We start from the raw sequence: 25,754 nt of genomic DNA on the forward strand, positions 1-25,754 counted from the left end.
CAGCCCTGAGTGCTCCCTGGAAGGACAGATCGTGAAGCTGAGGCTCCAATACTTTGGCCACCTCATGAGAAGAGAAGAATCCTTGGAAAAGACCCTGATGTTGGGAAAGATTGGGGGCACTAGGAGAAGGGGACGACAGAGGACGAGATGGTTGGACAGTGTTCTCAAAGCTACGAACATGAGTTTGACCAAACTGCGGGAGGCAGTGCGAGACAGGAGTGCCTGGCGTGCTCTGGTCCATGGGGTCACGACTAAACAACAACTTCCATTCAAATTTGGGCAGACAGAATTTCAAACCTACAGACACTGACTTGGAAATATACATTGAGCTCAGTGGAACTTACTTCCAAGTAAGCATGTGTTGGCTCCTGCCGCATAGTTGTGCAGAGCTTGACACATTTTTATACCCTAAAATTCAGGAACAACTTTATGAGCACTAGTAACATGGCAGAAAGTTTGCAGGGTGGTGGTGGCTCCCAGTGGGAAGACAGCTAGTGCAGGATAGTGGTTAGAGTGTTGGATTAAGTCGTGGGAGACCAGAGTTGAAATCCCCACTCAGCCATGAAACTCACTGGGTTGACCTTGGGCTAGTCAACAATCTCTCAGCATACCCTACCAAACAGGGTTGTTGTAGGGATAAACTGGAGAGGGAGAAGAAACTATGCAAATCCACCTCTAGCTCCCTAGAGCAGTGGTTCCCAATTAGCCAAGTACTGCAGATGCCCTGTTTTTCAAAAACCAAGCCATGGACCCCCTACTTGTGGAAATTTTGATATCTCTGTGATAGTTTTTGTTATGTGAATGGTTCCGCGGACCCTCTGGGTGTGTTACACAGACCACCCAGGGTCTGCAGACCACCACTTGGGAACCACTGATTTAGAGGAAAAGCAGGATCTCAATCCTATATATTGTTCCTATATTGTGACTGTAATCTTAAAGGGACAGGAAAGTGTGACATAATCACACAAGAAGTGTTCTGGGAATTTAAAGAAAGACTGTATATGACTCCGCTGCCAAGTCCTTGCCTGGGGTAGTGTGTGTGTGTGTGTGTGTGTGTGTGTGTGTGTGTGTGCTTTTCAAGTATGCAAAACTACAATGAGATTCCACATACAGTACACACACAAAGAGAGCTTTCTTGATTTTCACTCTCTTCTAACAAGGGGCTGATGCATTTTGAAGTGGGCTTGATCTCAATGTTATCTTGCCAGAGTTAACAAGTAAGGATGGGCTGATCAATCTATTTTTGGACAGGGTCAACTTCACATATGTTCAGTCATAAATCCATTTCTTCCCTTTACTGCTTTTTTATCTGTTTACTTAAATCCCACATGAACAGTCATATTTACATATGTATCTAACAAGTTTTTTTCCAGGCTTTATAATATGACTTTTATTTTTTTATTTTTTGCTCTATTTACTAAAAATAGACAATGATCTTTTGTACAAAATGCATTCCCTTCCAGGGAAATGAAAAATAACAATCAACCAAATAAAATACACCAATAGTATTTATCTCAATGTTCTCTTTCTGAAAATACATATTTGTAATTCATTTTGGGCACATATTTTGAGCTGACAACTGTATTGCAAAATCTGGAGAGGTGAAAACTCTGAAGAATAATTACATTCCAAACTGTTTATTGTCCAGGAGTTGCAAATTAGGTCAGTTTGTTTTGGAATCCACAGAAATTGAATTCCTAAAGGCAGGGCCAGCTCAAGACATTTTGGCACCTGAGGTGAACCACAGAATGGTGCTCCCCCTCCCTGGCAAGAAAGAAGTGGGGAGTGAAGATTGACACCAGAAATAAAGGTGAAATATAGATTTACATTGGGATCCACTCCTTTGTGGATTCTGCCACCTGAGGTGGTTACCTCACCTTGCCTCATGGGCAGGCTGACCCTGCCTAAAGGATCCATCATTGCAAGTCTCCATGGACAGTGAATGATGCAAATTTCATTTCAAAGCATGACTCAGTACAGGTTTCTCGTCTGTTGCTTTGCTTGACCTTTCTTTTCTGTTCTTTGTCCAGCTTTCAAAATGTAGATTGCAAGTTTCTGGTGACACTGACCTGTCTATATGTGGTGGTGCAGAAGGGGTCCTTATTTGGGGGGGATAACCCCAGTGTCTGCAATAATAGTGGTACTACAGTACAAAACCAACTTTGCAGTGAGTTATTTTCGTAGTAGAGACCCATCTGGACTCTGGTTGTACAAACTCACTGGGGAGATTTGCATCTCCCTCATGCTCGTCTTTTCAAGTTATTGCTACATAGTATTTTCTGGTATTTACCAATTGCCCCTGGCTCTTCCTGCTATTTTAAAAATAGAGTTAGGCAACTTCATGTCAGTTAAAGTGAACAATGGGTGTTAGCGATCAAACAGATTGTGTCTGTATGTTCAGAGGCAGCATATCTGTGAAGCAACTGCAGGGTCTGTTGCTCTCACATGTTGCTTATAAATGTCTCAAAAGCACACAGGTGACTGATGGTGGGAAGAGAATTCCTGATTAAATGAACAAGCGCCTAATACAACAGTGCTCACTTTATGTTCTTAACTCTGTTCCCATTTTTCTCCAGGTTTGCCAGCTTCTTTACCAGCCCTAGCTCCGGTACATTTAACAACAACTCAGTTGGGTGACAACTGCACGAGACTCTGATTTTTGGAAGATCAGGTTGCTAAAAAAGGCATGGAAACAGGCCAGGCTTGAGTTTTAGAACAACTGGCAACCCTGGGTATGCCTCCCTACTACACATTGTTCATGGGGCTATAGGTATGACCAAGAAACAGAGCAGAGAGTGCATTCCTGACTTCTGATTCTTCCTAACTGCGGAATCCAATTATGTATTTAGATACCTCACGAGGCTCAAAATGTAGGTTTTGGTGTGCAAGGAAGATTGGCTGCAAAGGAGGGTCTTTAATTGCTGTCCTGCACAAGGAATGGTTGACAAATTCTCACTTCCTTTTCACAAGCAGCACCTTCTGACATTCTGGTGTTAAAAGGCACAACTGTCCTCTCCTGTATCAGGTCACCCTATAATGGGTACCTGGTGACTGAGGAACTGAATCCAGATTTCTTTTTTAAAAATCCTGTACACACACTAAGGTTCCTAGGGGTTCTCCAGGGCAAGATGAAAAGAATGGTTGTGTTAATAGGTGTTCAGAGGCAAATGGGGACTTAATGAAAAGTTGGGACTCTTGTGGACAGGGGAAGAGCTGATCATCAATGCAAATTTACTGGAGGGAGGACAGTAATTGCAAAAGGAAACTCCCAGCTACTACTGTCTTTACTCCATCCTACTGAATACTAACTGAATGCAGGTAAGTGGGTGTTCTGCTTGTGCAGAAGGTCCCAGATCTGATAACTGACATTGCCAGCTTTCTTCTGCACACACACACCCCGCTTAAAAAAAATTAAAAAGGTCAGATAGGTGGTAATCTACCATGGAAGACTGCTGCCACTCAGAGTAGACAGTATTGGGCTAGATGGACAGCTGGCCTGACTTGCAGGTAATATCAAGTTGTAATTTAGTGTTATGTGCACAAGTCTCAAGCTCTGATTCCCTGGTGCAGCTATGAAGAGGAGCATTTTGCTCAGTTTTCAACTAACAACACTTTCGCATGATGTCCAAACAGGGAAAGGAGGTTAATATTTATGGTTTACTGGAATACACCACAGTTCAAAGGTGGCTTGCTCAGACAAACCATTGTTAAAATTAACCACAGGTTGTCCAGTCTTGGACTTAACCTCAAAATGCAGCTAGATGAAACTGGAAGTAAAAGCTTACAAGACCTATGCAGCTATGCCGAAAAGAAAGTGAGGGAGGACATAAACCTGAGGCTCATGCACACAAGCACTAAATGATGGTTTGGCATTATGTGCAAATGCAGTAGTGCAGCAATAGTGGTAGGAGGCATCTTCCTGAATTTCCACCTAGCAACCGTAGCAACTACGAAAATGTTTCTAGCAGGAACCGCCATCTAGTGCCAGCCCCTGGTATTAATGTGCGCTTCTCCAGTTCTGCTTTGCTTCAAAGCGAAGAGAAAAAGCATTGTAATTGGAAACATATCTAGGAAAATCCTGGCCAATTAAGTCAACAGCATTTTTGAAATACTTGTGTCTATAAAGGAAACCAAACTGAACTCTTTAACCATTGAACTTTAGGCTGAATGATTTCCCCCAACCAGTGCCCTCTCTTCAGACAAGTGCAGCAACCATTATCATTACCATTTGATGAAACTGTCAGAACTTAAGCAGGAACAGTCACTCCCTAGCTCTGTCCTATGATAGGTAATGAACACATCTGTACAACTAGACAGCAGTGCATACCCAATGAAGGCTTCTACACAAGAGCAGCCCTCTGTCAATCCACCCTCCTTCTACTTTGGAGCCATTAATTCTGAAAGAACTACTCTCTCCTTCTCAGCCTCACTATAAACACATCCTAGAGTGAGCATGAAGCTCAAGTTGCCTTTCAGCCTCTCTCCTGCTATCAGCATGGACACCTGCTTGTCAGAAACTATATTAACTAAAAGATGCTCTAAGTCTAAACTCAATGTGTGATAGAACCCCTTACATTCCCTATTCCATGCCTAAGCATTGCTGATAAAAACACGTACAAGTGTATGTCCATGTGCCAATATCTTTTTAACACTCCAACTTCCTGTAAGTTCAAAGTTGGGAGTACTGAAGCAGGGGACAGGTTTTTTAACCCAAAGTAAAAATAGCATTGGGGATTTGTCCCCTCAATTGAACGTACCAAATGCTGGAATAACTTGCAGGAAAATTATTCCAGATGAAGGATGCATCCAGACAGGTGGCGTGTCAGACACCTCAGAAGTCAAACCGAAATTTTGAGGCTGGCAAGATCAGAATAAGTAGCACTACTGAAATGCAGGACTGGCTTTGGAAAGAGTACTTAATTTTGAGAAAAGGCATTTGGGGTGCAAGTCTTTTTGGGAACAAACACCTGACTATTCAGAAGCCGTTAGGCACACACCATGCCTAATTTGATGCATTCTGCACCAGCTTAGAGAATGCATTTTTACTTCATATACTCCAGATTCAATTCTGGCATTAAATATGGATGCAGGGCTGACATACACACACAAGCTGCCCCCCCCCCCAAAAAAACCCCAGCACAAGTGAAGTCCTGCCTATGGGCCATTGCCTAACTTTATACTGTACTTCATTTCACCAACCCCTTGGTTTCATAAACTCATCCCCAGTGCCCCCTACTCTACCCTACGAAAAGCATTATTCAGAATTGCAGTTTGCATGACCCACTAAGGAAGATAATAACACAATAAAATTCAAAACAGTAGCATTTAATTACACCTTTATTGCAAATCCAGTTAAAACTATTTAGTTTAATTAATTCCAGAAAACTGGTTAACTTGATCCAGTGATGCCAGATATTGCAAGAAATATATTTTTGGGCGTTATTACAAATGAAAACATAAATGTGAAGCAATTTTATAGCATAAAGTATTTATAAATAACAACTTACCAAACTAATTTATAATAAAATCAATAACTATACCAATAAGAGGCTATCTTGTGACTTGAGACAAATGCAAGAAAACATGACCAAAGGAAAAAGCTTTGAAAGCAATAAGAGCAGTAAAACTTTAAATATGAAGCGAGGAAGGTGTTTTGCCTGGTCAATCATAAATAAGAGATCATCACACTATAGAAGGACCCACTCCCAGTGTCCCCCCTGCCACCCCTTGCCTCTCAGTGATCCCCTAGGTCAGGGGTTCCCAACAAAATTTTCTCGAGGACCCCTCATCGAGCCGCTATTGTGACAAGGACCCCCATTAATTCCTAATCCTAAAATTAAAAAGTGAGAGCCAAATTAAGAGTCTTTTTATATTTTATATTTATATTTTTTTACAGTTACAACAGAGTACTCCATCAGTATATAGTTAGTTTTAATTTTCAGTTCTTAATGAGATGAACCACTTTTTAACCAACGGTCCAGTTTTAACTATGCGAACTGTAGCTTCCGCAAAAAACAACGCTTTGTTTACAAACACTACTGTTTTGCAAAGAGGCAGCGCGCGCCAGGGAGGAGGGAGGGGAATGGAGAAGACAGGGTACCTGCGCAGTAGCGCACAAATGAAGCCGACGCGCGCAAAGCATCTTGGGGAGGTGAGCGTTAGTAGAATGCGCATGCTGCCTCTTTGCAAAACAGTAGTGTTTGTAAAGCGCCACCTAACGGCATACAGCAGAACTACTGCCTCTATCTAATTCTAGTTTTGCGCTAGACTCTGCTCATGCAGGAAGCGGCCAAAACAAAAAATCTGTTATCATACGAAATATATTTAATATATTTTTTATTCTAATAGCATCTTGAGGACCCCTCTGGCATAGCTCGCGGACCCCTGGGGGTCCCCGGACCACCTGTTGGGAACCACTGCCCTAGGTAATCCCACTTTGGGAACCACTGCTTTAGATGTTCTATTGGAAAGTGGATATATGAGTGATTTTCAGAGCTCTTTCTGTGCCAAAGAGGGAATTACTCTCATTACAAAGAGATGTAGCTACCAAATGCAGAGATGGTTGCCATAACATGTGCACTTGAGATGCTGCATTAGAGCCACAAAGCATGGACCTGTATGAGAGGGGTTTATATACATGGCTGGCTGCAAAATCAAAGGGCAATGCATATGTTCATATGTACATCTTCTCCACCACATGACTGCATCACGACTAAGCCACTTCAGAAAGCATTATTATGTCACCTGGATTCACTTCAGGTGGATCTTTTTACTGCAAATGGTTAATGCTCAAACTGTCCCCAATGAACACTGACGTTCCGGCCCCTGTGGGTTACTGTCCCTCATTCACATTCTGGGGAGACTATGGGGATCCCTTTCAAAACACAGGTGTGTATCAAAATTCTTCAAGTTTCAACCCTGTCATCGGAGACTCCGGAAGTTAACTCTGTCCCCATATCTTTGTATACATCTTGCTTCTGACACATGTGCATCTAAGCACTGTGCTTCCTTTTCCTCCCCTCTCTCTGGGTTATAACTGACCCACCTCCATATGCAGGGACTCTAGCCTCATTGCAGAGCACTTTCTTTCCATGCAGAAGTCCCAGGCCAGCACCTCTAGTTAAAAGGGGGTATTAACTACAGGTGCTGCCAAACAGAGTTGCAAATAACTGGGCTAGATGGACAAATTGCCTAACGGTATAAGGCCACCTCATCTGTTCAAATGGGTATGTGAAGAGTTGCAGCTGCTGTTTAATAAATACAAACAGTTCAACTAAACATCCTATTTAGTGTTTTGTTTTTTAAAAAACCCAACAACAACAACAACAACAACAACAACAAGCAAACAAACCTGTTATGGTCAGCCTGCTAATATGACCTGCTTCAAAAGGCAATGCAGGGCAGAGAAAATAAGTGCAACATAGAGATGGCACAGGAGAAATCTCATCAATGCATGCTTTGGGGAGAGAGATCAAACAGGGATCCTTGATAAGGAGAGAAGTGGGGTGCTACATGTGCCTAAGGGTGTCCTAGTAGCCCCCCATCTAAACCTGAGAAGGCCATGCTGAGCTAAATAGACCTATGGTCAATTGGTATAAGGCTACTTCCTATATTCCAATATACTAAATAACAGCTGCCGGTCAGTGAAGCCAATACTATGCTAGATGGACCAATGATCTGACTTGGTACAAGGCAGCTTCTTACTGTCTTTTGCAAAACATTGAACAGCAGGTTGCATGCAACAGACAAGGGTTCAGTTATCTACTTACAAGGTACCAACATATGTTCTGTCCTGTCTCTTTAGGAAGAGAGAAAGCTGCTTTATACCAAGTCAGCTTATTGGTCTACCCAGCGCAGTGCTAGGAATTGAACTTGGGGCTTTCTATATGCAAAGCCTGCACTACCCCATTGAGAGTACATTCTCCCACAGGGCATATTTCAGCATATGACACCAGCCTTTTTTCTGAATCAGCGCACTGCTCCATTTAAATCAGAGCACTGCATACTCTGATTGGCAGCAGCTTTCCTCGCATAGGTAGGTCTTTCCCATTACTGGAAATGCAAAGAATTTAACTCAGGATGTTCTGCATGTAACACATGTGCCCTGCCACTGAGTCATATTCACGCATATGTGAAGCAACCTCAAAATGTTTGCATTCATGGCAGAGAAAGAAAGCAAAAGAAGCAGAGGCTAGGGAAGCGGGGGCGGGGGGGGACAAATACATGGGATATTTGTTCGCTCCTTTTATCCAGTAATCTCCCTGACAGTGTATGTTTTGGCCCAGTGGGAATGCCTTGAAGCCAGGCCCAGGAACCCAGGAACTGAAAACAAAGGCCACATTTTTAAAGGAGTGCTGACCAAGATCAACATGCAAGTGGCTGATGGGATTTTAAAAAGTGCCAATCCCACCCAAGGCTCTTTCAACCCAAATCCACCTAGTCCTCAGTTCACACCAGAACAAGGTGGCCTGGCTGGCTTTGGAAACGCCTCGTTTGTCAAAGGTGGCTGTCAAAGTGTGCCGTGCCTTGCAAAAGTAACTCTCAGCCAACCAGGTGAATGGAAGAAGAAAGAAAAGCAAGGAGCCTTTTTGCAAAGTTGCCCCTGGAAGGTGGAGAGAGTGAGAGGGAAAGCCAGGTAAGCCAGAAAGTTGATCCTGCCCGTTTTAAAGAAGAAGAACTGAAATGAAACCAGAAAATGCATCAGTCTGCACAGAGAAGCAGCTCTTACCTTGAAGCGACAGCAGTCCATGCAGAAGGGAAAGCAGCAGGGAAATCCTGAGGTCTGGCAACATTTTCAGTTGCAGTTGAAGCAGATTCTTCAGAAAGCTGCCAAGAGGAGGATGAGGAGGATGATGAGTACTGCCAAAGGATGCCCGCTTGAGCAGCAAGCAAGCTGAGGTGCTTGCAAGCTAGCTGTCTGGGCTGGAGGAGACGTCCAGCGCTGTTCTCACTTGTTGCTCCACTCACTGCTGGGGTGAAAAAAGTTTATCTCTCTTTCTTTTTTTCTGGTGATGCAAATCTTAATTTGTCGTTTAAAAGAAAGAAAGAAAATCCTTTCTGATCTAGAAGGTGTTTTTTTATGTAGGGTGGCTCAGTTTGATAAAGGAAGAGCAGCCCCTAGAAGCGATTAATAAGATGGGAGAAATAATCAGCGAGTCACTCCAACAAAAGTTTGCAGGCACCCCAACAGAAGTCTCTCTCGTGCAGTCTTCTACTGGGCTGCAATTATTTCTGGTAGAAAGTAACCAGCTCTCTCTCTCTCTCTCTCGGCTTGAGGGGGGTTCTTTGCAGCTTCACCCGAGCTCTCCCTGGTCAGCCAGGGAGGCACAGGTGCTGCTGCTGCTGCAGCTCCCGCTGTGGGGGGACCGAAGTTTGAAGCTTCCAAACTTGCTCAGGCTTTCCAATGGATGGTGAGGATGCCTGAGAGAAAAGAAGAAAAGAACCACATTAAGTTCCCAGGAACTCACGAGGATCTAATGTTGTGATGGGGCGGAGGGGCAGAAAGCCGGGAAGAAGCGACCAGCTCTACTGCTGCCTCCCAGAGGTCTGCTCTCTCTCTCTCCTTACTCCAGCTCCTCCCAGACGGATTGCTTTTGCTGGGATGCTCAATGCAAGCCTGGAATTCTTTATAGGGAAAGAAAAGGAGGAAAGAGAGACGTCAGAAAGAGAAAAGGAGTGGGGGGGGGGGAGACCCCACCACCACCACCTCTGTCACTTTTCCTCGGCTGCCGGGAGTACTGCTGTTTCCTGTTGCTTGGGTCTGGGCAAGATTTCTCGACGTACCCACCTACCCACACGTTGCGCACACGTTTCTATATGTCAGACTACTTTGCTCTGAGTTTTGCTTCCAAAGTTTGAACAAGTAGCAACAGCAAGTGGCGAAACAGAAAAAAGACGAAGCAGGAGGACGGCGGCAGTTTTGCATAGTGGCTAGAGTATTGTTGGGGAGACATGTTTAAATCCTTGCTTTGCCATAAAGCTCACAAGTGACCTTTTCCCAGCGCTTCTCCAATTGATGTGTTTAATGAGAATTCATCCCGATTTGCCTACACAAAGCTGACATGGAGGTCAGATGGTGTGCAGTCTTTACTGAGGATATATGTTCCAAATTGTTTGCAGGAAGGTTATAGGACAGGAAACATTCAGCCTGGTTTCTCCTGACTGCCTCCTTCCTGGTACTTTATTCTGTTTTCATTCATTATTCTTATAATAGCAGCATTCATCATTACACCACAAAATGTATAAGATCGTTACTCATAAGAGAAAACAACAAAAGAACCATGATCTCTTAACAACAATGTTGCTAAACAAAAGCTTATCCAAAAGCTGTACCTTTCTTCCTTGTCAGTTTTACTCCTAGGTTAAAATAAATATAAAGCACTCTTTCCATAATTTATTGGATGTACCGTATCTCATAATCAATGACATACATTTGCATTTATTTTATTATTGCTTACTGCATTTATATCCTATCTTTTTCTCTGAGGAGTTATGGTTCTCCCTCTCCTAACTTAATCTCCACAACAACCCTGTGAGGTAGGTGAGGTTGAGAGGTGGTGACTTACCCCAGGATCACCCAGTGAGCTTCATGGCTGAGTAGGGATTTGAACCCTGGTCTCCAAGGTATTGTTTGACACTCTAACTACTACACCACACTGGCTCTATTTTCCTGATATTATGCACATTTTGCGTGTCATTTTCACTAATATATAATATTTGCAAACACCTTACCCCTGTAAATGCATTTTTGGAGGGGGGTGTTATTGGGTTGTTTTTGTTTTTATTATGCATTTTGTGTTCTTATATTGTGATTTTATGTTGTAACTTTCCTGAGACCTGTACAAATATAATAGATAATAATATATAATAATTTTTGCTGACATTTCTTGGCCGGGGAGCCATGCTGCAAAAATCAGAGAAGTGTGAATTTCAAATGGATGACTGTGTTTCTGTTCACATATTGTTTTGGGAAGTGCGGATTTAAGAGGCACTAGATTCCTATCTAGTGTTTCTATTTTCCCCACAGCTCCTTCACATTCAGCATACAACACTTTGCTTGCAGGATTTGCACTGGCTGCCAGTTGGCTACCTGGCTAAGTTAAAGGTGTTGGTGTCAACATGCAAGTCTCAATACAGCCCAGGACCAGGTTTCCTGAGAGACCTCCTTATTCCTTATACACCCAGAGATCCCTGCAGCCTGCAGGAGAGTTTCTCCTGCAAGTTCCAAAGTTCTCAGGAGCTCACTTCACAGAGCTTTTGTTCCTGTCGAAATACAGGCAAGCACTCACTATCTGGTCTTTCTGGAAACAGCTGAAGATATTGTTGTTCCAACAGTCTTTCCCAGCGGGATAAATGGGTCTTTACCGCATGTGCCCACTTGTTAGGGTTTTAGTCTTGTTATAAATATATTAAATTAATTGTAGCAATAATATAATAATAAGAACGATTCATCCTGAATTCGTCCTGATTTGCTTATGCAGTGGTTGTATGCCTTTCCATTTATGTGGTAATTTATTCCACCCTTTGTAGTGCATTTCCCCATCACCACAAAGTTTTTGGGTTTTTTTAAGCAGATTTATTGTGCCAGAGCAATAGAGTACTTTATAGTTCCACTTTAACTGTACAAACCTAAATTTCGGGCATGCAGTTGAATCCCTCCCACAAAATGTTGACAGCCTGGAGGTGACCTTGGCCTAACCTACCTCACAGGGTAATAATAATAATAATAATAATTTATTATTTATACCCCATCTATCTGGCTGGGTCTCCCCAGCCACTCTGGGCGGCTTCCAACAGAAAAATAGAACACAGTAATCTATTAAACATTAAAAGCCTCCCTGAACAGGGCTGCCTTCAGATGTCTTCTAAAAGTCTGGTAGTTGTTTTCCTTTTTGACATCTGTTGGGAGGGCGTTCCACAGGGCAGGCGCCACCACCGAGAAGGCCCTCTGCTTAGTTCCCTACAACTTGGCTTCTCGCAACGAGGGAACCGCCAGAAGGCCCTCGGTGCTGGACCTCAGTGTCTGGGCAGAATGATGGAGGTGGCGACGCTCCTTCAGGTATACTGGACCGAGGCCATTTAGGGCTTTAAAGGGTTGTTGCGAGGATACTGTGGAAAGGGGAGGACTTTGGATCTTTGGCTTCTTCAGATACCTGGTCCCCCAGCCACTTGCAACTTTGTAAGTCAACAGGAGGAATTCAGACCAAAAGTCACCTGGCAATGAGTGGCACTTTATGAGGATTAGAGTTATATGATTCTTTGAAACTGTCTCTGTGGATACCCCGACTGTTTCATTTTGGACTGCTTTCAAGAGCAGCCCATTCTAAAGCACAATGCAGTAGTAAAAAGAGGCTGCCAGAACATGTGTCACCATGGCCAGGCTATCTCTGAATAGGAACAGCAACAGCTGGCATACCAGCTTAAGTTAGGAAAAAGCATTCCATGCCACCAGAGCTACCTGGGCTTCTAGTAACAAGGCTGGATCAAGGAGTGCTCCCAGGCTACACACCTGTTCTTTCAAGGGGAGTGCAACCCCATCTACCGTGTTTCCCCTTTTTTAAGACACCGTCTTATAACTTTTTTCCCTCAAAAAAGCACAAGGTGTCTTATTTTCAGGGGATGTCTTAATTTTTTATTAGGTTTTTATTACGGTACGGTACCTTACTGGCTCGGGGTGCTGCCATCCATCCCATCGCTAACATGGGAGCCGACGGGCGCGAAATGGAGGCAGGAGAGCGGGGGGGAGGGGGAGATGAGAGAGACGTGAAAGGCTCCGGGGTGAATGGCAAGTAGGTCGTCGGAAAGATGCCTGCGTAATCCCGGTCCCATGAGGGGGAAACGAGACCCTTGTCCACAACACCGAAACACGCATTCATAAGGGGCGGCAGCTCAAGGAGCCAAACTTCCTTTCCCGCTGTATGCGCGGGGACCCCCTTCAGGAATCCTCTGCACCTTTAAACTCAGGAGGTCGATCAGCCAGCCAGCCAGCCACCCCACCCCCCCCAGGCACGACATCTCTGAGGAAACGTGCTTTTACGCTGAAGTCCCGCAGAATTGCCCCAGGAGGAGACGGTGGCGGTGGCACCCTGACTCCAGAGGGAACGGGGGGAGTTCGTCGTGGCCCGCCCGACGAGCACCCCCACGGGTTTCTTGGGCAAAGCGGCGGCAGCAGCACCACGGCAGTGCTCCCTGAGGCGCTCCTGCCTCCCCACCCCAGGCCATTTCCATTAGTGGGCGGGGTGGGGGCTCCCTCGCTTGCTCCTCGCCGCCCTTCTCCCTCCAGGCATTGGCGAGGCCGCCTGTCAATCAGCCGCCAACTCGCCCGCGGTGCGGAAGGGGCCAGCAACGCTCCCGCTGCCGTTCATCGCCCGGGCGGCGCAGAAGGGCCCGCGAGCCTTGGGCCATGCAGCCCACGATGTTCTGGTGGCGCAGAAGGGGCCAGCAGCGCTCTCGCCACCGCCACCGTCTGTCGCTCCGGTGGCACGGAAGGGCCTGCAGGCCTGCCGCCGCCGCTCTGCCTCGGGCCATGCAGCCCACGACGCTCCAGCGGCTCGGAAGGGGCCAGCAGCGCTCCCGCCGCCGTCCGTCGCCCCGGCAGCGTGGAAGGGCCCACGGGCCTCCCGCCACCGCTCAGCCTTGGGCCATGCAGCCCATGACGCTCCGGCGGCACAGAAGGGGCCAGCAGGCCTCCCGACGCCAAGGGGTTTCCCTGTTCAGGGGCTCGGCCGGAGTGGGAAAAAGTCCTGGGAAGAGCGGGGTAAAAAGTCCTCCTAGCGCGGCTCGCCTGGCGACGCGCTCAATTCATGCACCCCCTCCCACCTGGTCTCAAGCCTCTCTGAGGCTCTAAAGGAAAGCAGCAAGGTATGTCTTATTTTCGGGGTATGTCTTTTATTTCGCAGATACTTAAAAATCCTGCCATGGCTTACTTTATGAGTACGTATTAAAAAAGGGGAAACACGGTAGAACAGCCTGTCTGCCCAACACCTGGACACAAGAGACACTCACACATCGTACCTCCATCCTGTTGGAATTCAATTGCAATTCACTGGTCCTCATCTCAACCCATCTTACTTGACTCAGATGACAAGCAGCAATAGAGGTAAAGTGCTGACTACTATGTGATAATAACCATTGTTATTACTGTTGCTACTACCGGTATTAGTGTCCAGATGGAGAGGCAATTCATTCACCTTTACGAATAAATAGTACATGACCTGTTTGGCACACTCAAAGGCTGGGGAGGGGTTCAACTGAGGACTTCCTAGTTTGCATTTCTCAGCCTAGCTGGTTGATTATTTTGTCCAATCACTCTCCTATGTGCAGCAGTGAACAAGACTACGCTTTACCTGCTCATCCACCTGGCAGGCATGTCCTTCCCACCACATCAGGTGACCCACTTCCCAGATAAAATCCAGGAATCACCCATGCAACCTAAGTGTGCAACTGCTGTACTGTGCAATCATTAAGTGATGAATGAGTATTATGTCCACCCTTCTATGAATAGCTGGTACCACTGAATAGGACAGGTGTGCTGGGTCCAATCCAGTCTTCTTATAGGACAGATTTATTCAACCTCAGCACTCCAGATGTTGGATGACAACTCCCATCGTCCCCAGACAGCTCCACCAACAGGGATGGTGAGAGTTGTATTCCAGCAAAATAAGTAAAGGATGCCAAAGTGCAGCCACTGTAGAAGTGGGAAAGGACAGAGGAAGGCAGAGGCAATGCAGAATAGCCACAGGACTCTTTCAACAGAATGCAGTTTTGACATGCATTCAAGCCATGAGGCTGGAGACTGGGATGGAAACTAAATGCAACTCTTCCTTGCTTCCAGTTATTAAGTTTCCTATGGCTCCTCCTCAATTCTTATTAGTTTGCAGGAATTTGGAATCTTGGAATATAGCAAGTAAATCTCTGAGCAGCAGAGATAGTTGCAAATGAATCTGTGACTTAAAGGAAATAAATGATGGAACTCATTGGATTCAAAGCGGCTGTATCACAAACAATTTGTAAGCCACCTTGTAAATAAATGAACATCTGGGGTCCCATGGTGGAAAGAAAGCTGTTATAGGTCATGGGCTCATCACAGCAGATATGCAAAGGGGGAAAGAAATTGAGTAAGAAGAAAACTCAGCAAGGGCAGTTTTATTGGTCATTTGCATTTTATTGGTCATTTCCAAAAACACCTGGCTTTTGAAAGTGAGCTAAACTGAGGAACGAGATGCCAGCCAGGTCATGATGCTCAGATTATATTGGTGTTGAAACTTGCAGAAGAAAAACAGAAACTGAGACAAAGCTTATGTGCTTGTGGTCCTTCTATTTATAAGCATGTATTAGCTTTTCCAGCTTGTTTTGCCTACTGAAGCCTCTGAAGCCTCTTCCAAGCTTTTGGGAAGATGTGGGGGAAAGAACCGCCAGAGGTTGTTTACAAAAATCCAGACTGTTCCAACTAGTCTTGGAGAAGGTGATAGTTCAGAGAGGGAAGAAGCTGCTTTGTTCCCATTACATGAAGCTCAGAGACAAGCAGGCAGGCAGTATCCCTGCAAAGGGAATCCGATAAATCACCTGGGAGAGAAACTGCACAATCTGGTTTCTTGTATACATGTATGCACCAACTCAAAACTGCTCAAATATGTTCATGATACCGATAGATCAAACATCTCAGGTCTGAATATGGATGCTGGAATGTAGGGAGTCTCTTAATGGGGCAAAGTTCACTGATGTTTTGAGGCAGGAAGGGCCATAAGAGTGTGGCAACAAAGATAATTCAGTCATTTGATAGTTCAGATATACAGTGGTACTTTGGTTTGCAACCACTTTGGATTACAACTGTTTTGGATTACAGCCACATCAAACCCGGAAGTTCATGTCCCTTTTTGGATTACAACCCATTTTGGGGGGGAGGCCCCATTGGCGAAAGTGCGCCTTGGGTTACAACCTGTTTTGGTTTACAACCGGACCTCCGGAACGGATTATGGTTGTAAACCAAGGTACCACTGTATAAGAATATTTGAGCCCTGAATTGCTGGGGGTTGGACAAGATGACACTTATGGTCCCTTCCACCTCTATATTTTTATGGTTCTATGGGAATGGTCACATTATTGCCCACTCCCTGCCTGGAATCCCATTAACCTGAGCTGGAAATAACGCAAGTATCCTGCCATTTTGGGATTTCATCACATACTGAAAACCTTTTTTTTCTCACCCAGGCTTTGCCAGACTAGTTTGCTTCTTTCTTTATTTCTTGTGCACTGCTAGCATTTTTGGTATGTGTTTTGCTTTTTTGATTTAACAAAATCAAGCACATTTTAGGAATACAAGTGGCTGGTGTGCTGCCAGTTAGATTTACATTGTCTATTCAGAAGTGATTTCCGCTGAGTTAAATGAGAATTACTCCTGGGTCAGTGGCAATAGGACTGCAGCTTTAATGTTTTAAAAGTGGAATTAGGTACTCACACACCTCATCTACAAAATATAGTGATTGGCCTCTCCCTCCCCATCTTCTGCCTTTGCCAGGAGGACTCACTTTCTAGTTTCTGCAGAAGGATGTGATAAATCTGACACTACTGCACAAAGACTTTTGAATATAATTTTTAATAAAGAATGGGTTGGAGCATTTCCAAATATAGCTTTCTGCCCATATATACATAACTCTCTCCATTTCAAACTGTTAAGAAGAAAGAGCATTATCCTAATTGCCCTATATTAAAAAAATAAATTATGATAAACAATGCTGCAGTCAAGACTGGCACCATTATCTGCTCTCTCTACAGAATGGGATCTTTTGAGATAAATTACTTTTGAGAAACTCATATATTAATTTAATGTCAGGAAAACTAGAAAAAGAAGATAACTTTTACAATAATCTGAATATAGTTTGTCATTATGTGATGAAATATGAAGAGGATTCATATATGCAGAAAGATTGTTGTAGTGAACCCAATCTAATATTTAATATACTATTTTTTTTGTTTTTCAATTCACCCCACCTATTTTAAATCTTTTTATTTCTTATTTAAGAAGTAATGTTGTTTAAATCATAACATAGTTGCTTCTGATATTCAATATACATAGTTTTTCATTGATTCATGGAATCACAGAATTGTAGAGCTGGAACAAACTCTGGTGGTCATCTAGTCCAACCGCCTGCAATGCAGGAATCTGAACTAAAGCATCCCTGACAGATGACCACCCAACCTCTGCTTAAAAACCTCCAACCAAGGAGAGTCCAACACCTTCTGAGGGAATCTTTTCCACTGTCGAACAGCTCTTACTGTCAGAAAGTTCTTCCTGGTGTTTAGTCACAAGCTTTTTTCTTGTAACTTGATTCCTAGCCTCTGGAGGTCTATAGCAGCCACCCACAGTAAGTTCACAGTTGTTTTTCCTCTCCTACAATTTCTACCTATGTACTCTCAATCTACCTGCCATTTTCCAGGTCCTGGATCTCTTCACAAGTGTACACCTCCTTTACTTATAATGCTGCTACTCCTCTCCTGTTTTGTCTATTCTTTCAAACATGTTATACCCCTCAGTTTCTATATGCTGGTCATAGGTCTTATCCCAGCAGGTTTCACTAATGCCTATTAGGTAATATTTGCCATCCTTTATTAAGAGCTAGAATTTGTCTTGCTTGTTTCCCATACTCTGTGCATCAGTATTGAGAAAACTTAAACCTAGAATCATTCCCTCCAGCTGCTTCTTTCTTATAGTTTCTTATAGTTTCTTGCACTTTAGCAGGTTTCTGTAGCACAGTTTCCTGTGCATCAGTGAAGCTATTATCCCTAGTACCAGTTGTTCCTTTGTGATCTGTAATATTGTCTCCTGCTCTCTCAGGATTTAATTTAAAGTTCTCCTGATCAGGTTTGCAAGACTCTTGGCAAACACATTCTCCCAGTCACCATGAGGTGCAACCCATCTCTTGCCAAAACTCCTTCCTCAAGGAAGTGGAGACCATGGTCCAAGAAGTCAAACCGTTCCTGATGACACCATCTGTGCAGCCAGTGGTTTACTTCCAATGTTCTCCTCTCCCTTCCTGGACCACAACCTTCAACAGGAAGGAGTAATGGAAAAACACCTGTGCCCCAAAGCCCTTCAGCTTCCTGACCAAAGTCTTATAGTCCCTTGTTATACATCAAAGGCTGTGTCTGGCAGTATCATTTATTTTCAAAGGATTTTCTGCATATCCCTCCCACCCAGGTGTGGGGTGGGGAAATGTCATTGGCTTCTTAGAGTCTTAAAAGGGGTGTGTAGATGCAAGTGGGACCTGAACCAAATGTTGCAGAATGCCCTCAGCACCTAACCAAAGTGCTTCTTCATTTCATTTCATTTTTATTTTGCATATTGCCTTTCTATATTGCTATACACAGGCCAGTTTACAAGCCACAGAAACAACAATAGGTACAACAAAGATCACAAATTCTGTAACTATCAGACCCAATGCAAATTAGTCATAATAGAAAATATATCTTTAAAATAAACCTATGCCAAATAAATTGATATTCAACAATCCAAGAAATTAACTCTCAGAATGCCACCAAATAACAATTAAATGGAAATTCACTCTCAACATTTACAATAAATAATTACTAGACTATAATCAATAAAAATAACAGCAAAGGCACCATACATAAAATACCATGTAAAAAGATCACTGAGCAACGAGGTTATATAGCTTGTAAAATTACAAAATGTACTAACATAGCTGATTCCCTGGTACAGATCCAATATCTAATCCACGACTTCTGGCTCTAAGCCTCATGTGTCATAACAGATTCAGGGAGGAAAAATATCCTGAAGGTTGTGTTGATAAGTGTGTGGCTTTTGTTTTTTATTTATGCAGTTCCTGTCCTACCCTACCATTGCAGGTGATCTTAGGGTGGGGAATATCATTGTTTTAAGTAAAACAAAATCCAACAAAACACATCACAGTAAATCAAAACAAGGAAATTATGATGCAGTACATCGCCCCTCTGTCCCAGTGCAGTGCCACTAGGGGCAGACTAGAAACTCTGGAAAACTAGTAATAATAACATTATTATTATTTATTGAATGTATATACTGCCCTATACCCTAATGTTACAGGCTCTGAAATAAAGTAGAAACTCTGCAAATGCTCTTTTCGCAAACCTTTCAAGATTAACCTCATTACAAAATTTCCATGCATTGATTGATTGATTGATTGATTTATATACTGCCCTATACCCGGAGGTCTCAGGGCGATTCATAGAATAAAAGCAAAATATAAAACCACAAAGTACATAATCAAAATAAAAAGAACAACCCAATACTCCCCCTCAAAAAACCCACATTTTAAAAGGGCATAGGATGTCAATCAAATCAACCAAAGGCCTGGTTAAAAAGGATCGTTTTTGCCTTGCACCTAAAGGTGTATAATGAAGGTGCCAGGCGAATTTTCCTGGGGAGATCATTCCACAGATGGGGAGCCACTGCAGAGTAGGCTCATTCTTGTTTTGCCACCCTCCAGACCTCTCAAGGAGGAGGCATATGAAGGAGGGCCTCAGAAGATCATCTCAGGGACTGAAGGTTCACATGGAAATAGGTGGTCCTTGAGGTCTTGTGGTCCTGAGCCGTTTAAGGCTTTATAGGTCAAAACCTGCACTTTGAATTGGGCCCGGAAACTTATTTGGTAGCCAGTGTAGTTGGACCAGGATCGGTGTAATATATTCAAACCATCTTGCTCCGGTGAGCAACCTGGCTGCTGAATTCTGCGCTAGCTGAAGTTTCCAAACCGTCTTCAGAGGCAGCCCGTCGCATAATGCATTGCAGTGATCTAACCTTGAGGTTACCTGAGCAGCGGCAACAGTAGTTAAGCTATCCTTGCCCAGATAGGGACATAGCTGGGCCACCAGTTGAAGCTGATGGAAGGCACTCCGGGCCACTGAGGCCACCTGAGCTTCGAGCAACAGCAAAGGATCCAGGAGGACCCCTAAGCTACGAGCCTGTTCCTTCAGAGGAAGTGTAACCACATCTAGAGCAGGTGACCTCCCACCCACTAACAGTACCTCATTCTTATCTGGATTGAGTTTCAGTTTGCTGGATCTCATCCAATTCATTACCAAGGCAAGGCACTGGTCCAGCACTTCCATTGCCTCACCTGCAGATGTAAAGGAGAAATACAGCTGAGTGCCATCAGCATACTGCTGACAATGTACTCAAAACCTCCGGATAAGCCCACTCAGTGGTTTCATGTAGATGTTAAACAACATGGGGGATATGATTGAGCCTCGTGGAAACCCACATTGAAGATTCCACGGGGCTGAAAAACATTCCCCAAGCAACACCCTCTGGGAACGACCATTCAAGTAGGATTGGAATCACTGCAAAGTGGTGCCACCCAATCCTAGTTTGGAGAGTCGCTCCAGAAGGATATCATGGTCAGTGGTATCAAAAACTGCTGAGGGGTCTAGAAGAATCAACAGGGACATGTTGTCTCGCTCTCGACAGAGGTCATCATACAGGGTGACCAAAGCAGTTTCTGTGCCAAAACCAGGCCTAAATCCTAATTGAAATAGGTCCAAAAAATCAGTTTCTTCCAAAAGGTGCCTGGTATGCAACCACTTACTCTAGAACCTTGCTCAGGAAACTCAGGAAAAGGAGATTAGTAACTGGCGAGTAGTTAGTTGGGTTTTCTGAATACAGGGAAGGTTTCTTAAGGAGTGGTTTTACCACTGCCTCCTTCAAACATATTAGTGCCCACCAAGCCTTGGGGAAATGTTATTCCAAAGTCAGGGTGCCAGTGTTGAGGATACCCTCTGGCATGTCACAGTGTATCTATCTTCACCCAAAAGGAAAGCAATGCTCAACCTGATGATTACGCAATAAGCCACTGTGGTGTAGTGGTTAGAGTGTTAGACTAGGGCCTGGGAGATTCCCACTCAGCCATGAGGCTCACTGGGTGACTTGGGTCAGTCGCCTCCTCTCAGCCTAACCTACCTCACAGTCATCAACAGGTTTACTACTCCTATCAGCCAATCACCCATTCCCACCACCCTTCTGAGTAATACCCCCACCCCCACCCTCTGACTATTCATAAGGGTCTGGTGACTTCTGTTTCAGTGTATCTGAAGAAGTGTGCATGCACACAAAAGCTCATTCCTATGACAAACTTAGTTGGTCTCTAAGGTGCTACTGGAAGGATTTTTTTTATTTTTGTTTTGACAACGTCAGACCAACACGGCTACCTACCTGAAACTACCTCACAGGGTTGTTGCAGGGAGAACCATGTATGCCACCCCAATCTCCTTGGAGAAAAAGGTAAGAGATAAATGCAATAAATAAAAATCTTCTGGAGCTTCAGAAAAAGTAGCAGTAATTGGGCCACAGTACCTATCTGGGAACTCTAGAACAATACTTCTCTCCTTGTTATATTCAGTACCAGTAGTTAGCAATGTTGACCTCCTACTGGTAGCAAGCTTGTGGACCATTGCTGAACTTTGTATGGAAAAGTCCACTGAAAAATAAAACCTCTCCAGTCATAACAGACTGGCTGAGAGAAATATGGGAGATAGCATTAATGGCAACATACAAAAGGAAAGCTTCAAACAATAACCAGCAAGACAGATTTATTGAGAGATGGGCCTTCATTATTCAGTACTGGAATGAAAAAGTTACGGACAGTATTTTCCCCTGTAAATCTTTCTCCTTAAATAGGATTACATTGTTCTGTAAACCTCTCCCCTCCTCTTCATTTTCATAGCCTTGGTATAGTTTTCTGTTTTTCACATTCTCTATATGTAAAAAGTATATTAAAAGTATAAATAAAAATAAAACCCACTATTATAGTTGCCGGTTTCTTTATGGGCTCAGTTCAAAGTGCTAGTTTTATCCAGCCCTAAATAGGCAGATACCACGATAAGCTAGTGGGGTGTTGTGGTTATGTGCCCTGCCCACTCTGGGCAGATTGTGTGTGTGTGTGTGTGTGTGTGTGTGTGTGTGTGTGTGTGTGTGTGTGTATCCACACACACCCTCACAAGGTTGTCCAAACCATTGAGTCCCTGGATTCCTTTAGCGGAATACCCTTCACATAGGGATGGCGAGAGCGTTCTCCCATCCCTATCACCTGAACCAGAGCCTATCCGCAACCTTACAAGTTGTGACAATTTGCTATGCAGCAGGCGAAACCCAAATGGCACCAGCCAATCAGCCAAGTGGGGAAAATTCCTGCCGTGCCCCTGTCCCAACGACAGACGACACACGACGGCATAGCAAGGTCAAGCGCAAAAAAGCCCCAAAAGTAGGGAAAGGTGGGCGGGTGTTCCGATGCACTTGCCAAAAGAGGAAGCTCTGGGTCACGTGCATAGGTATTTATAGGTCCCTCGATCTGTTTAGGTTGCATCCCATTGGCCTGATTACACCCTGCATCAAGGGACCTACCAATTGGGTGTTGTGGCTGTCAATCATACCCACCCACAACACAAGGGTTTGGTTGCCAGGTCTCACCGCAACATGTGCCCTCTTTGAGGGAGGACACGATTTACTACAGTGGTACCTCGGGTTAAGAACCTAATTCGTTCTGGAGGTCCATTCTTAACCTGAAACTGTTCTTAACCTGAGGTACCACTTTAGCTAATGGGGCCTCCCGGTGCCGCCGCGCCGCCGCCACGCAATTTCTGTTCTCATCCTGAAGCAAAGCTCTTAACCCGAGGTACTATTTCTGGGTTAGCGGAGTCTGTAATCTGAAGCGTCTGTAACTTGAAGCGTCTGTAACCTGAGGTACCACTGTACTTAGTATTCTCAAACCAAAGCTGCAAATTGATTGAGTACACATCAGCACACAAATAAATAATGGATTGTATTGCACTGCAGTCACTTAGAAGCCTGAACTGCTGTTTTATTTTGGTTGTCACTTGTAAGTATTGTGGGCTTCCACCTCCCTTTTTTTCTTTCTTTTTCTTAAATATTTATTCAAAAGTTACAATACAATACATTTTCAATCAATATATCCTCTCTACAGACACCTCTGTGATGATGGTGGCATTAAAATACCCTGTTCTTCTTCAATAAAAGAGAAAAGGGGAGACCAGATCATGTATCTTTTTTTTGGAGATGCCTTTGATTAGTCGTTGATGGTATGTGAGACGGTCTGATAGCAACACTCCTGATGTTATTAACCCAAGTCTCTATTGCTATATTAGAAGTTTCCTTCCATCATTGGGTAATAACTAGTCTAGCTGCTGTGAACAGGATGGCAATTAATTACTTAGATTTAAGGGTAGAATTTAGGGTCAAACCTAATGATAACAAGGCAAGTGCCAAAGTAGGAGGGATAGATTATCTAGTGATTTTTTAGGTCAGATTAAGATGGTGCTGGAGGAGACTCTTGAGAGTCCCATGGACTGCAAGAAGATCAAACCTATCAATTCTTAAGGAAATCAGCCCTGAGTGCTCCCTGGAAGGACAGATCGTGAAGCTGAGGCTCCAATACTTTGGCCACCTCATGAGAAGAGAAGAATCCTTGGAAAAGACCCTGATGTTGGGAAAGATTGAGGGCACTAGGAGAAGGGGACGACAGAGGACGAGATGGTTGGACAGTGTTCTCGAAGCTACGAACATGAGTTTGACCAAACTGCGGGAGGCAGTGGAAGACAGGAGTGCCTGGCGTGCTATGGTCCATGGGGTCACGAAGAGTCGGACACGACTAAACGACTAAACAACAACAACCATGCTACACTCCCACTGAACAAGAATATAGGAACCTCGTTCTCCACAGCCTTTCCAACATAATGGTGAGCTTAAAGAATTTATCTTTGCAAGGTGTGTGTGGGGGGGTGTCCAATGCCACCAAAATATAATTCTAAGGGAAATTTCCTGGAGGTGAGCCAAAATTGTTTTTAAAGCTGAATTTCACCATATTGATTCCAATGTGAGCTTTCTGTTATTGTTGTTGAGTGTTATTTATTTATACAGCTTGTGCCTGCACAGGAGTGAACTCATCTCAGTTGGCTCAGCAAACAAAAGTCCTTATACATGATGTGAAGGGGAAAAAAATTATGCTAATTTGCAAGGTCACAAGGATGCAAAAATGTAAATGAAAGGGTTAAACATGTCGACTAAAGGGCTGACACCAATCAAACCTCTCAGCACTGAGCCCAAAGTCATATTGCTTCTTCATTTGTGTTGGAATGCCCCACTTCTTGACTTCCTCATTCGACTCCAGTCGTCAAAGCACTGCTTCTGAGATTGAGCTACCCTTCTTAGGCTTCCTGTCGCCATGAGTAAGGCTGGAATTCCCATAAAAGTGGTCCCTGGGGAAATCACAAAAACCCCACCCAAGCTTCTGGGAACCAGTCACATCTCTGACAGTTCTGAAGGGGAGAAAAATTAAATGACACAACACCTCCTCTGTATTCTCTGGGTTCAGCTTGTTCACCTTCCTTAATGCCTCTCTGGCATTAATTTTAAGTCTTTATGTAGCTGCTTCTTTTGTAGTTTTCCCATTTATTTAATATTACATAATGGTCATATTGTATAATTGTGGATGCTTTCTTCTTCATCATCCTTTTTTTGTTAAAACCGGGGGCACAGGAAATTAATCCTTAAAATAATTATATGCCAGGAAGTAAAGGCATTATTAATAGCTGTGATATCAAAAGGCACTGGCACAACATAACTGGGAAAACAAGCAGATTTGGCGAGTTGCAAAGGGGGGGGCAGGAACATATCAAATACCAAACTAAATGTGCATGTGGGACTTTACAAGAATGCTCTACCACTTGAGTGCCTGACTTTACTTCTAGTTTGCATTCAGCTCCCCACTCCTGACGAGCTGCCAGGGTCATGCCTGCCCATGTTCCTCACTGTCATTTCTGATCATACAGAGCTATCACTGTAATCTGAAGGATGGGGCAACTCCCCTGTGAGAAAAGGTTTAAGCATTTACTACTTTTTAGTTTCTCCTGCCAACCTAGCAGTTCGAAAGCATGCCAGTGCAAGTAGATAAATAGGTACCGCTCCAGCGGGAAGGTAAACAGCGTTTCCGTGCGCTGCTCTGGTTTCGCCAGAAGCGGCTTAGTCATGCTGGCCACATGACCCAGAAAAACTGTCTGCGGACAAACGTTGGCTCCCTCGGCCAGTAAAGCGAGATGAGTGCCGCCACCCCAGAGTCGTTCATGACTGGACTTAACGGTCAGGGGTACCTTTACCTTTACCTTTACTTTTTAGTTTAGAAAAAAGCCAAGTAAGTGGTGATGACTGATAAGAGATGCCCAAAGTTTTCCCACACTTTGCTTCAGAGAGAGAGAGACACTCTGAAAGTGTGATGTAGGGGTTAGTGTGTTGGATTAAGAAGGGGAAGATCTAGGTTCAAAACCTCACTCAGCCATGAAACTCACTGGCTGTCCTTCAACCTTTCAGTCTAACCTACTTCACAGGGTTATTATGGCCTGAGCTTCTGGGATATAAGGGTACGGTAAAAACATACCGAGGGGGTGGCAGTGAGGGGAAGTTCTTTGTTGTTGATATATATCTTGTATTATCTGTAAAAGAAAAAAAAACACTTTAAAAATGTAAAAATAAAAAAGTATATGACGCTGAAATACAGTCAAACAAAAATCCACCAAGTGAGCCACCCTTGTCAGACGCTGTCCCCAAACAAGATCGAAAAGCACTTTAGCTATTATTATTGCTTGGTAATTAAAATGTGCAGAAAGCCCTGTGCACACTTTGGTGGAAAAGCTGTCGGTCTGTGATAGAGTATCTCCTTTCCATACAGAAGGTTCGATCCCTGGCAACTCTA

The 25,754-nt window shown here is 44.0% G+C and overlaps 1 protein-coding gene across 2 annotated transcripts in view; it reads right to left on the reverse strand.

Moving 5' to 3' along the window:
• Positions 1-9,717, reverse strand: part of LOC118084151 (vascular endothelial growth factor receptor kdr-like) — a 200,096-nt gene extending 190,379 nt beyond the window's left edge. The window contains exon 1 of one of the 2 annotated variants that reach the window (XM_035113499.2): positions 8,729-9,717. In XM_035113499.2, coding sequence (XP_034969390.1) covers positions 8,729-8,792 — 64 coding nt within the window. In that variant the 5' untranslated portion in view covers positions 8,793-9,717. The remainder of the gene's footprint in view (positions 1-8,728) is intronic. The other variant, XM_035113500.2, reaches the window with a different exon arrangement.
• Between the last annotated feature and the right edge of the window lie 16,037 nt (positions 9,718-25,754).

The sequence above is a fragment of the Zootoca vivipara genome, chromosome Z (assembly GCF_963506605.1).
Source record: "Zootoca vivipara chromosome Z, rZooViv1.1, whole genome shotgun sequence".
Lineage (NCBI taxonomy): Eukaryota > Metazoa > Chordata > Lepidosauria > Squamata > Lacertidae > Zootoca > Zootoca vivipara.